At 45.9% G+C, this 13133-nt stretch overlaps 1 protein-coding gene across 4 annotated transcripts in view; it reads right to left on the minus strand.

Annotated features, from left to right (window-relative positions):
• Nucleotides 1-12531, minus strand: part of TSC22D2 (TSC22 domain family member 2) — a 28470-nt gene extending 15939 nt beyond the window's left edge. Inside the window, exon 1 of one of the 4 annotated variants that reach the window (XM_010117540.2) lies at nt 10175-12521. In XM_010117540.2, the coding sequence (XP_010115842.2) occupies nt 10175-12174 (2000 nt within the window). In that variant the 5' untranslated portion in view covers nt 12175-12521. Of the gene's footprint in view, nt 1-10174 lie in introns of all 4 variants that reach the window. The other 3 variants (XM_086754580.1, XM_086754582.1, XM_086754581.1) reach the window with 3 other exon arrangements.
• Between the last annotated feature and the right edge of the window lie 602 nt (nt 12532-13133).

The following is a 13133-nucleotide window of genomic DNA, read 5'->3' on the forward strand; positions in this document are numbered from 1 at the left end:
TAGCAAGAACTTTAAAGCGGAAGTTCTGCCTTTGAATAGGATCAACTCCTACAGGAATCAAATTTAACTATGAAACAGACTAAAAGGAGTAAAGAAAGAGGCTTGCTTATACTTTGAAATCACTCTTAAGACGACAACCGGTGACATTTTTTCAGCCCCTATGAATTCTAGGGAATAAGAATAAAACCACTTTTACAGAAACTGGTAATGAGAATGCAGCATGGACAGAGCAGGTTAGATCAACATCAGCAACGGTCAGAGCAGAGGGATGTAGGGAATGGTCAGCGTATTGAGTGAGCAAGTCAGAAGCTTCTCAAATGTTCCAGCCCGCCATGAACAAAGAGCAGTTACTGGTATCACCACATGCCCTCCTCCGAGGACAATCGCCATTCTCCTCAGTTATACAAGAGAGATGCCAACCATTTATTCTCTTGTCCCAGCACTGAATAGTTGCAGAAGACACTTTCATACTCGACTCATCATTGCATTCTAAAACACACTCAAAGCCTTTAACAGCCTTGTACGAAATCAGAGCAGGCGCACTACACCATTTCATGCCACTACTGAACGACAGACCTGAGGTGATACCGACTTGTGAGACAAAAGGTGACCTAGCTTCACTTCTCCACTAATTATCCGATAAACAGCAGCAAGGGTTTTGTTTGGTTTCTGTTGTGTGTGTTTGCGATTTTGGGTTTTTTTTTTTAAAGAATTTGACTATTAACTATTAAAATCTGACACTAAAATCTGGCATTTTGACAATCTTAAATTCAAACTCACTTAACAGGATGCAATAATGTAGTATCAACAAGTCTTCTGTAAAGTTCCTAGCTGTAAAATCAGGATAGTTTCTTCTATCTTCTATCTTTCTATATACTCCAAAGAACAGCTAGTACAAAACATTCTTTAGCACAGGCATTTAATAAGATTTGCGTTACAGAAGCTAACCAGCCTAGACGTTTCAGGCGGAGCTGCACCTAGTTATTCATTCATGTCTACCAGTTCTGCTGCTAGTAATTCAAAGCCTTCTCTGATGAACGCCACTTTGTAGTTTCTGCCTTCCCAGTCTCTGGTAGGCAGTAAATCAGTAGGGCACAGGAACATGAAAAATGATACATTTCCCTTGATTTTATTATATTATTTGAAAGCACGAGTCCAGGTTGCTATAAAGAAAGAGTTAAAGTTTATGTATACTGGACAAAATTAGCGAGGCCAGTGGGACAACAGTTTCCTGTTCACAGAGCCTTGGATCAGTAAAACAGTGGCACCTTGCCTTAAGACATAACTAAATAACAGCGGTCGGTAATAATTTTATTAATTAATTACAATTCAATGACCTGTGTTAGGTAATAATCATTCAGTATTTCTGAAGGAGCTTTACTGAAGAGTTCAAATAGTAAATTCTGCTATGATTATTTGATACTAATCACGGAAAGAACAACGCAAGTGCTCTTCTAAATCTCTTCTTTCTTCTTTCTGATTGCAACAGCTGCAACACAAAACACTAGGGTCCAATTCTCTCAGGTCCCAGACATAGGTCCCCAAACCTCAGCAGTCTTGTACAGTAGACAATCCTGTATTCATAACAGCTTCAAGGTCGTTCAGGACCTGCTGATGATCTTTTCCATCCTCTACATCCCATCTTCCCACTTTCCGAAGCCAAGCTCAGCGCACTTAGTTCCCTCCCGACTGGTACCTCTGCTCCAGCCAGGTAACCAACGCTCACGCTCTTCCTCCCTGCAGACAGCACTGTCGCAGACACGCTTACCAAACACCGTGCGCTAACAAAGCGGGGCTGTTTTGTGAAGGCTGTCATGGCTGTCAGTTAGGCTGAATTTTAATTACATAATCTTAGACTCTGTAAGGACTAATCTGAGTGATTCTGTTCTCAAATCAAAACACATAACAAGTGTAAGATTTCTCATACTAATAACTTGTCTTCCCACTGGGTAAAGCTAACCTTCAGTTCTTGTGGGGAGGATACAATGTAGTTCACATGATGCACAGCTTAGCTTCAAGAAAAAAAACACAGTAGACCACATCTTCAAAGAGAAACAGCTATAGATTAGAAGTCAATAAACTTAATGGCAATGCCAAAAGTCCTTGCTTTACAAAGTCAGGGATTCTTTCCACTACTAAGAAGCTTTCAAGAAAAGCCACAGAAAGGCCCATCGGTATTATCCATGTTTGGATGAATTGAGACAAGCTTAAAAACAAAACAACAAAAACAAAAAAAACCCCACACACATACAAAAAAAAAAAAGAGACTTATTGAAAATAACTTACATGGTCTCAACAAACATCTTGAACTTCAGCTCAAGGGACGGAGCCTTCAGCATCTACTGCAACCTGCCAGGTAACATCACTATGCCATATTACTCTTCTGCAAATTACCCTCTCAAAAGAGCAAGCTTGGAACGCATTTAAAAAGCAGACCCTAACATCGTCTACTCCTAATAAGGAGGCAGTAAAAACCAATATAAATTCTGGATTTCTGAATTTAAAAGATTCACATTTGTTAGTATTGCATCACACACACAAAAAATTGGAAAAGATGTCAAAACTTTTAAAAATATTTACTTTTATACAACTTGGCTGGTAAAGAAAAAGGTGTTTATTAAGATGTATGAACATGTTATTGTAGAGGATTAGGCTCATACTGCCTGCTCTGCCCACAAAGCCAGATTTCCTCAAACCTACTGAGGAAAGGGAAAGTTGCCTGTGATCACCGGTGAAAGCGGCCTTGCATAGTGGAACAGCTGGCTTGAGTATTCATCTTCAAAGAAAACGGCCCAAAACGAGATTTTTTTTTTTTCCCCCCCACTTAGTTGCAGTACAGCCGTTTCAAATATTTTAGTTACCTATAAATACAAATGGTTCCTGATTTTCTGACCACAAAATATTTCAGTATCTGTGAGGAGGAAAAAAGCAAGTGGAGAAATCAGATTCAAGTAGACTCAGCCAAAACTCACCTTTCCTTACTTATGTGACACTGGTCAAGAAAGCACCTATTAGCAAACATCTTAAATTTAGCTTTAAAAAAAAAGAACCTAGATCATGCATGGCATAGTTTATTACACAGTATATTACTAATGCATTTATCTGCCTTTCCGCACGTTTACAAGTTCTTTACAACTCCAAGTTCCAGGCCAGTCTGCGCTCCGCTGAAGTTCTAACTAAAGCCCTGTGAGTATGAGAGCTTACTGCCGGGCTTAAAGGAGCAGTATTTTTAAAAAGGCACGTGTAGGATTGGTCAAGGTATTTACGGCCCTTACACCCGCTGAACAGTGTTCTACATAGGAGACATTCCCAGGAGTTGTCATCTACACCCCTACAAAAATATCTGAAATAACTTCACAGAGAAGCAAGTTGGGATTTTTTAACCCTCATTTTTGATCAACTCCTCCAACAAACCAGACAAGTTAAACTTGCACTAGACAGATAGAAAATCTTCAGATACTTCACTGAAACCAGTATCTCATTTCTTATCCATTCAACACTTCTCCACTGCCACTGGGCTCCCCAGTACAGCAGAGACATGGTGATACTGGACAGAGGCCAGCAAAGGGCCACAAGGATGACGAAGGGACAGGAGGGCACCTCTCCTGTGAGGACAGGCTGAGCGAGCTGGGAGTGTCCAGCCTGGGGAAGAGGAGGCTGCGCGGGATCTCACCAATGCACACAAACCTCTGCAGGCAGGGTCCCGAGAGGAAGGAGCCGGGCTCCTTCCAGTGGTGCCCAGTGACAGGCCCAGGGGCAATGGGCACAAACGGACACACAGGACGTTCCCTCTGAACGTCACAGAACACTTTGTCACCGTGAGGGTGACCCAGCACTGGCACAGGTTGCCCAGGGAGGTGGTGGAGTCTCCATCCTTGAGACATTCAAAAGCCATCTGGACATGGTCCTGGGCAGCCCTGCTTGGAGATTACAAGCTCCAGAGGTCCCTTCCAACCTCAGCCAGTCTGTGGTTCTGTAACTGGTTTTCACTACTGACACAGATCCCTATTTCAGTTTGTGATCTTTAACGAGCACTACAGAAACGTGCCAGTTGCCATTGTGATAGACAGCTGACACCTCTCTATGGTACTAATATTTCTACCCTCTCTCTGCACTACTACAAGCATTCAAGCAAGCTGTCATGATTACAAAAGCATTACTCCCAGCTTCAAAGTGAGAATAGATATATACAAAAAACCTTTTTTTTTTTGTCATGCAAAATAAAATTATTACAAGAGGAAGACAAGCATCCAAGCATCCAGTTGTCCTTTGTGTGGCTGAGGAACTCACCTGCCCTGCACCAGTAAAAACAGATTATCCCCTAAGGCAAAGAATTTTCTAGTCCTCAATACACATTTGTATCTATAAAGCATGAGGCTTAAAGATAGAGGAATTTTCAAGAAGAGGAATGAAGACACAACCTTACACTGCACTTCAAGTGACCTTTTATGCCTGGAGAACCTTCTCAGAAACAGTAGCTTTAGCAGTTACTATAAATACTTCTATCTTTACAGTTTCTCAAATATAGGAATAAAAGCAGACACCTGTGGCTGACAATCTAGATTCATCTAGCAGGAATCATCTCACAGAAGTTTCTTAGGGAACCTTTGCTGATACACTGAAAGCACAAACAAGGTTTGTATTTTCCACGAACAACAGCAGCTGCTAGTCACCAGCTTTAAAACTGAAAAACTAATATATAGCCTTAAAACACAACAGGCCAATATTCAAATACCCAGTACAGTAACAGGAACGACTCCTTTTATAGTGTCACCTGAAGTCGTAACAGATTATCAGCACCTCCTGTAAAAACACACAGCCTGAGAGAAACTTCAGCTCTTCAGTAGTTTCACAGCAGTCTGGTAGTCCTGCCTGCACAAGAAACCTAAACACTTGAATATTCAGCTTTTAACAAGAAGTTTAAAAAAGCTTCCATGAAACAGATGCTGTTATTTCTACCATACAAGACAGCATTCAGAAATAAACTGACTATGGAACACTTGCACTCTTCCATAGGGGAGCAGAAAAAAAATTAACCCACAGCAGCTCAGTCGAATGCTCGGGAGTATGAGGTACAGAGAACCATTTATGTCAGAGCTGCTACACCGTAGTCTTTAAAACAAATTGAACTGTTTCACTTTGTGAATTTCTGTGAAGTATTTTGCCCCATCCTCCTTTTAATAACTATCTCATCTGAAATTATCTCATTAATTTTAAGAATGTATTAACTTCTCCTTAATGAAGGCATTTGAACATTTAAACTGGAGAATAGCACTGTCAAATGAGCAACCACATTTTTCTGTTCAGATATCTCCTAACACTCAAAAACTGAATACATGGCAGGATAGGTTTTCCACAATATAGAAACTGTTGTGGTGCTGGAGTTACCTTATGTGACTTTTGTTACAGGAAATACAGCAAAAAGTGAGCACAATTAACTGGAAGGGTTTTTTTTTTTTGCACTAACCATCACTTGATATCACCAACTGCAGCATTCACCTCAAAGTCCTATCTCAACTGTTTTTCAAACGCTGTAATTCTGGCCATGGAACTGAAGGCACTGATGACAGGAGCATATCTGTCCGTGCTTTGTTCTCACCTGCCTCTTCAAACACTCATAAACACAGTCCTTCAGAAGGAGAGCTGAACACATTCAAGTCTGCTGCTGCAGCAGAGCTCAAATCTCCAGCAAGTTTACCAGCAAAGTGAAGATGGGGACAGTATTCAACAATAACGCAATTCAAGTATTGCTTACTGGTACGTGTTTGCAGAATACTTTCTTTTTTTCTTTAGGAGTACGATAATGTATGCATACAGGGCAATAAGGAAACCTTTATCAAAGTCACATTAATGACCGTGCCCAGTTTTGTCCTTATATTACGAAGATGGTCTCAAGAGCTCGGTTTTATCAACAGCTAGTACACTGTACAAATACGTGATTTAGCTGAGCTGAGAGATATATGCTGTGAAGAGGTCTGCACAATCAGGTTTTCAGCAGTTTAGCTGCTGTAGTTGACAGTTCACAATTGCAGCCATTCATTAGCGCTCCTGGAATACAGCCTGCACAGTTCAAGCTGGTCAGCTATCTCTGGAAAATGATCTATACTCTGCTCCTTTTCCAACATGCCTAGTAATATTTTGCCCCAAAAGTCTGCCAAACATGTAGGAGGTTTGAACAAGCTTTCTCAGTCACATTCTTTTAGCAGAGGCAACATATTTCTTTTCCCCCAAGAGCCAAAATAAAGTTACTAAGCCAGCTGGAATATTATGCTTGTCAACTACAAATTTGCGTATACATGGGCATAAAGGTAAGAGGAAAAACTGGCATACGCTGATCCCGAAATCCTCTCAGGTACTCTGACTGCCCCTCATCCAAAATAATTAGTACTGCTGCTGAAGTCCAGCAAATGAAGAGCCAGGGCAATTTTGAGATCCAGTTCTACTTGGGTTTTTATAGTGCTTGTCAGACTCCAAATTCAAAGACGATTGCAATATCCACATCTGCCTCAATAAGAGTACTATTTCCTCCTTCCTTGAACACCGTGGCAGTTTATTCTACTTGTAGCCACATTTAGAGAGGAAAACAAAACTATGTTATGCTGTAGATCTTTCATGATTTCACCAAAACATACGTCTCTTTTTAAGAGCTCAGCAATTCAGACACATCGACTGAAAAAAAAAAAAAAAAAAAATAGCTTTGCTTTTTAAAGGAAGGCTATGACATGCCAAAGGCTTTTTTTTTAAACTCTTTCAGACCACCCACCTGCCCTCTCTTCACCTCCAGATAAGACTTCTTGATTAATTGATTCTTCATTATTCATTAGATCAATGCAAGACACCAGAGTTTTGCCTAGACTAGGCTAAAAGCGTATTGGACTATCAGAACAGGAAATTAAAGGTTTTCAGGCAATGTCTTACAAAAAAAAAAGTTACTTCTACATCTGTAAGTACATAGTTATATAATATTTACCTATATATCAGGTATATAGATATACAGAGATATATAGATATATATATACAGATATATAGATATATATATATATATAACCCTACACTTCCACCTCTTAGACATAGTTTGATTTAAAACAGCAGACCATAAAACAGGAATAATACAAAGAACCTTTTGCAGAAAGATGGGAACTGACTACCTTTTACGATGTCAGACTTGTGTCTCATACTTACTATACTTGTCACATTCTGCTTTCTAAGAATTCCCATCCTAAACTAACTTACCTTTGAAACAGTTCCTCTTCCTATTCAGAATGGTGAATGACTTACTAGATAAATCCAGGACATTTAGAGCTACACAGTATTCCTTGATGAATCACTGTTTTAGAAGATGACTATAAGAGAATGATCCACACAAGTCCCAAGTATGTACAAACATTTAAATATAACTGAAGGCGTCAGAAGAAGCGCAGATACCTGTCAACATACTGACATCCTCCCCACCCCTTCCTAGGTAGGTTACACATTAGTATTAAGACAAAAGAGGAAAAATACTTTCTACAAATTTCTAGCTCTTAGGATCACAAAGTAAACTCTCTGAACAAAACCAAGCGTTAACTTCCTGAACCTGCAGGCAGCCTGAAACTGCAGTGACTCATGATGTGTGAACTCCCTTTGTGCCCTATTAGTTTTATCAGGGTGCCAACCCTCAGCCTATTGATGACACTTGAAAGTCTTTATTAACTATTTCACCACTGATTTCAGTAGATAAAGCAGCTGGGCATAAGCCCATGGGAGTAGTGGCACAATGTAAACGGCCAGAAACAGGAAAAAAAGCAGGAGGAAGAAGAGAACAGCAGACAAGCAGGAGGCAGTTTTACAATACAGCCTTCTCAGTGAGTAAAGCAAATAAAACTGAAGTGGTAAACCAACCTGCTAGGTTAACAACCTACTAGGTTTTTATTTTCTCCCTTCTCTGTCTGAAACCAGTGGAAGTCAGGACACTGTCTGAGGTGAGCAAAGAATAAACTTAGATCTACTAGCCCTGTATCTCCTACTTTGTACAAAGTAGGCCTGTTTAAGGCCAGCTTTTCTTGCTCCTCAGTATCCCTACTAAAGAACACTATTCCAAGCCAGGAGAGACTCTCGCATACTATACGGCTCCTTGCTTGAAGCTCAGCTTCAGCAAATGACAAGGTTTTATCACCCAGTGCAGAAGTGGACAACTGAGAAGTACGCATTTCTTTCCAGATAACCAGAAGTTACTTTCTCTATTGAACATCATAATGTGGCACGTAAAAAAAAGAACACTCTGCATTGAGAATCCATTCCTACTCCTTACTCATAGTTCTCACTGCCAAGTTGCTGAAAAAGTTTCTTTAGAAACGAACAATGTGTGAAGCAATGCTGCAAGGTGGCTTGAGTTCAAAGATAAAAGTATGGAAATAACTTTAAAAATCACTGTTCAGGGCAAGAGCAACAAGAACTGTCTCACCAGTGTGCAACACAAAGTTAGCAGCCCACAGGTTTGGATAAGTAGGACAAGTTTTTCCTTATCATTATATAAAGTGATTAATTTGTCAGAGACAATCACGCCTGTTACTAGGATTTATATAAATATTAAGTATCAGAAGCTATGCAAAACAAATACAAAATACATTCCGTTCTTTCTAACTCCTTAATCATGAGAATGATGAAACACAAGACAAATCATCTTCTGATAATACACTGAGCTACGAAAAAACCCTACCAGCTTGAAATCTAACCTTCTTTGCACAAAGAAGAGCTTGTCAGCCTGGTCAGCAATTCTCTTAAGGTAGGCACAACTGCTAGAAAATTTTAACTGTTTAACTTTTTAAGTCCTTTACCAGTTTAATTAGAACTAGCACAACTCTCTGCAACACAGCTTTTGCTTGCCTAAAGGCGTTAGCAGAGTCACTATCTCAACCGCAGCGTTAGCCAGAGCTCCAGCGAGCAGGAGGCCTGCGTTACTGCAGATCTAGCTCTCCAAACGCTGAGCTGTCTCCGAGGTACCTTCTCCATCCACTGCACCCTAACCCCACAAACACAGCAGCATTACTGAAAGGGGCTCCGAGCAACGCTGTGTTATCTTAGTCTGGTATTCTCCCAAGGCGAGGGAAGGCTTACAGGATAACTCAGCACATCAGACCTTCTCATCATGGTGCAACTCCTATTTTTAAAAATACAAAGACCTATAACCCACACGTACTGTCTTCCTCCAAACTGCAGCAGTCTCAACAGTAAACGTTAATGACTAATTCAGTGCTCAAACACTGCTTTCCCTGAAAGTCTTCTCTCAAAGAAGTCAATTAAGAACAGCTTTAGCCATCGCGCTACCCTTCAGAGTAGTCTGACAAGTCTACGGGAATAACTCACACACACACTTCCTCTCTCAGGTCCTCTGATGAGCCTGCTCATACTACACACCTTTGTTACAACTAGTACTTTCCAATTACTTTCCTATAAAGAAAACTCATCATAAGGTTGTACTTTCCACTGTGTCTACATCTTTGCTCAGGTAAGTGGCGTCCTTTTTATTCACCACAAAAGTCTGTACAGCTGTTAGGGCATACACGTTCATGTCCAGATGGAAGTTTCCTTACTAACCCATACCACAGAGTGCAAATTCAACAGTAGGATGAGGAAAAGAAAAGAAAAAAAACAAAAAAAAAAACCCCACAGGAATGTGTGTTATAAGCCTTTAAGTTTTCCAAGATACCTCACCTGATGGCCCTACAGGTAGCACTACACTTCTATTTTTAACAACACTGCAATATAGCGGTGTTGATAAAACCATTTTAACCTGGCTGTCATTCCAGTGTTTTATGATGCGTTCAGGGGAAAGGAGAGAACAGACTTCCTCGCATACCGAGCAATTAAGCGCAGAAGGACAGTTCCCCGCCTTTGATTTGAAAGAGGTCATATTTTTTGTGCATTAACCAGGTTCCACCCTCTTCTGGGAGAAAAGTAACCACACTCACAGCCTGAGAAGAATAAGTGCAGTTCACTACTTACCTAAGCACTTTGCTATGGTTTGTACTTTAAAAAATAAATAAATTAAAAAATTAAAAAGAGTAGCCCAGGTAAATACAACTTTCTGAAAACACAAACTACAAAACCCCACTTGACAATAATTTGAAAGCTGCTTTGGTCCCCCCCCCCCTTAAGAAATGGTATTTTTATGATGTTATAGAATAAATCATACCTGTCTTCATCACCATCAACAGGAATAGATATGCCAAACACAGAGCTGGCAAGACTGTTCATGGGAGTACTTGCAGGTAACTGAAGAGGGTTTGCTAGAGTGTCTGGAATGGGAGGCTTCACAAGAGGTTTATTTTCCGCTATAAGAGAAAGTGGTGGCTGAGGTAGGGGTTCCGATTTTCTTCTAGTATCATCAATCTGGCCTACTAAGGACTGAGCTTGAGTCTGAAACTGTCCGAGGTTTGACTGTGGCAGACTTGCAGGTACATTAGGCGTGCCTTGCATTAACGAGTGTCCGACGTGCTGTGGCTGGACCACGCCGGTACTTCTGCTGACAGAAGTGTGGCTTCCAGTCAGCTGGGACTGGACCAGCGTAACAGGGACATTTGGCATAGTAACAGAAGCGGTGGTAGACACACTAGGCACACTTGTACCGGGCACAACCGCAGGCACGTTCTGAACTCCAGAGACCACAGCATGGGGAGCACCAGGCATTCCGGACACTTGACTGCTTCCACCCATTTGGTGCTGAGTCACAGATTTCTGTTGCACAACCCCTGTATGTCCAATGCCTTGCTGCACCACACCTCCTGGCTGCGGAATGGCAGTCTGACTAGCTTGTGTCTGGCCACCCTGCATTAATCCCGATCCCTGTCCGACTGCTTCGCCAGGCTGTGCCGACACCCCCATCACTGGCGCTCCCACAGCCGAGGCATTTTGGCCAGTCACCTGCCCCACAGGAAGGCTGGAGGCCGCAGTACTTGGAGCGGAGCCCGCAGCAGCCTGTTGAATAGCTCCTTGAGACTGCATAATTGTCATGTGCTGCATGTATTCGGTCTGACCAGAAGGCTGCGTCGGCAGTAGATGCACTGGTGGAATCTGGGACTGAGAATAAGCAAATTGTTGAGGCTGAGTCACTGGTACGTTTGCCTGCTGCACCTGCTGCTGCGCCACAGGAACGCTTGGCTGCCCCATTGTCACATTTGGAGGTGCCATGCCTTTCCCGTTGGGTCCAGCCTGCGCAACACCCTGCGTAGTTACCTGCGGCTGGGATTGCTGTGGCACCATCACTTGCTGATTTGCTACCGAAGCCCCAGAAAACATAGGCTGCGCAGTACTTTGAGGCATGGCCCCACCTATGGGTTGCTGCGGCTGCTGTTGTTGCCCAATGACAAAACTAGGTTGCTGTAGAGAGGACTGGTTCATTTTCTCTGTCTGGAGAAGCTGTGACACAGCAGTCAGAGAACTGTCAGCTATAGAATCGGGGCCATGGGCCGATGCTGGCACAGCCGAGACCACGACGGAACCTCCTGTCGCACCAAGGCCGCTGTCCCTCTCTTGAGCGGCCTGCTCAAAGGTGCTGCTGTGCCGAATGCAATCTCCAGTCCTGCCCAGGACACCACCACCATCTGAGTCCCGGTCATAATACTCCATACACGTCCATCGTCCTCGCCTGTAGGGCTCCCCTGTACCGTGGTCCAGCTTGATCACCCTGAAGCGCGAGCTGCACGCAGCAGCCACTGTCTGAGACATCATCCCAGGAGCAGCAGATGCAGAAGGCCCTGTGGAGGGCACAGCGGCTTGAGCACTGCTGCCTCCTGCCACGGCAGCGCCAACGGCGGCAGCTGGCAGCGGCACAGCGGAGGTCTTGGGCACAGCCCCCCCACTGGGGGCTACGGCTGCCGGAGCCGCTGCCGCCACCCCAGCAGCAGCCCCGGCCAGCTGCCCGTCCAAGAGAAGGTTGGGAGAGACGGTGCCAGGAGTTTCGGCCTCGCCCACGTTGTTGAGAGTCTCCTCGGAGGAGCTCCGCTCGCAGACATCCTCGGGGCCGTAGTCAGTGGCTCGGGAAACATCAAAGATTTCAGAAGACACGTCCTCGGTGCGGGACTCATCCGGGTCGTCCAGGCTCTCGGTGTCCTCGGTGATGCTGCTGGCCACCTGAGCCGTGGTCACGCTGGTGATCTGGAAGCAGCTCTTCTTCTTGGCCGGCATCTTGGACATGTTTCCCCCGCGGGGAGGGGCTCCGCCGGCCGGGGCGAGGCGAGGCGAGAGCGGTGCCGGGGCGGGCTGTCACGGCGTGCCGGCCGGGCCCCCGGCGCTACCGCACATCCTCCGGCTGCTTCCTGCGGCGAGCGGGCGGGCCGCGGCGCTGCCGCTGGCGGGCCGCGCGGGGGGCGGCGGGGCTCCTCCTCTTCCTCCCCGTCCGCAGCCCTCCTCCCGCCGCCGGGACGCGGGCCGCCGCCTCCTCCTCCTCCTCCTCCTCGCCGCAACCCCCGCTCCGAACGCGGCGGGCCCGGCCGAGCGCCCCGCGGCTTCCTGCCGGCCTCGGCGCGGCGCGGGCCCCGGGCGGGCGCGGCGGCCGCAGGAGCGGGCCCGCGGCCCGCCCCGCGCGAGGGGCCCCGCGGCGGCCGGGCGAGGCCCAGGCGGCCCCGTCTCTCCCGCGTCCCCCCCCCCCCCCGCTCCCCGCGCCCTGTCTCCGCGCTCTACCTGGAGACCAACGCCAGGCGCATCCTGCTCGGAACCGGCCCGCGGGCGAGCCCCCCGCCCCCCCGCGGGCAACCCCCTACCCTCAGGCGGAGGGCGGGCGAGGAGGAAGAGGAGGAGACGCGGCCCCTCCGCGGGCGCGGGCGGCCCCGCTGCGCTGCGCTGCGCCGGCCGCGGGAGCGCGGGCTGGGAGCGCGGCTCCCCCTCGCCCAAGATGGGGCTCAACTTCTCCTGCGCTGCACCCTGGGATAGAGGGGGCCACGCCCCCCTCCTCCTCCTCCTCCTCCACCACCTCCTCCTCCCCGCGACGTTTCGGCGCGGTGACGTCACGCGCCCGCCGAGCGTGCGAAGGGGGCGGGGCGGCAGCAGCGCAGCGTGAGGTGGCTGTTTGGAATGTGCCACCGCCCGATAGCGCTCCGCCACCCCCCCCCCCCCCCCATTTTCAGAGCACGGGTTGGTTGCGCCCGGCTCTGCGC

Source organism: Chlamydotis macqueenii, chromosome 9, assembly GCF_036417535.1.
Source record: "Chlamydotis macqueenii isolate bChlMac1 chromosome 9, bChlMac1.mat, whole genome shotgun sequence".
Classification (NCBI taxonomy): Eukaryota; Metazoa; Chordata; class Aves; order Otidiformes; family Otididae; genus Chlamydotis; species Chlamydotis macqueenii.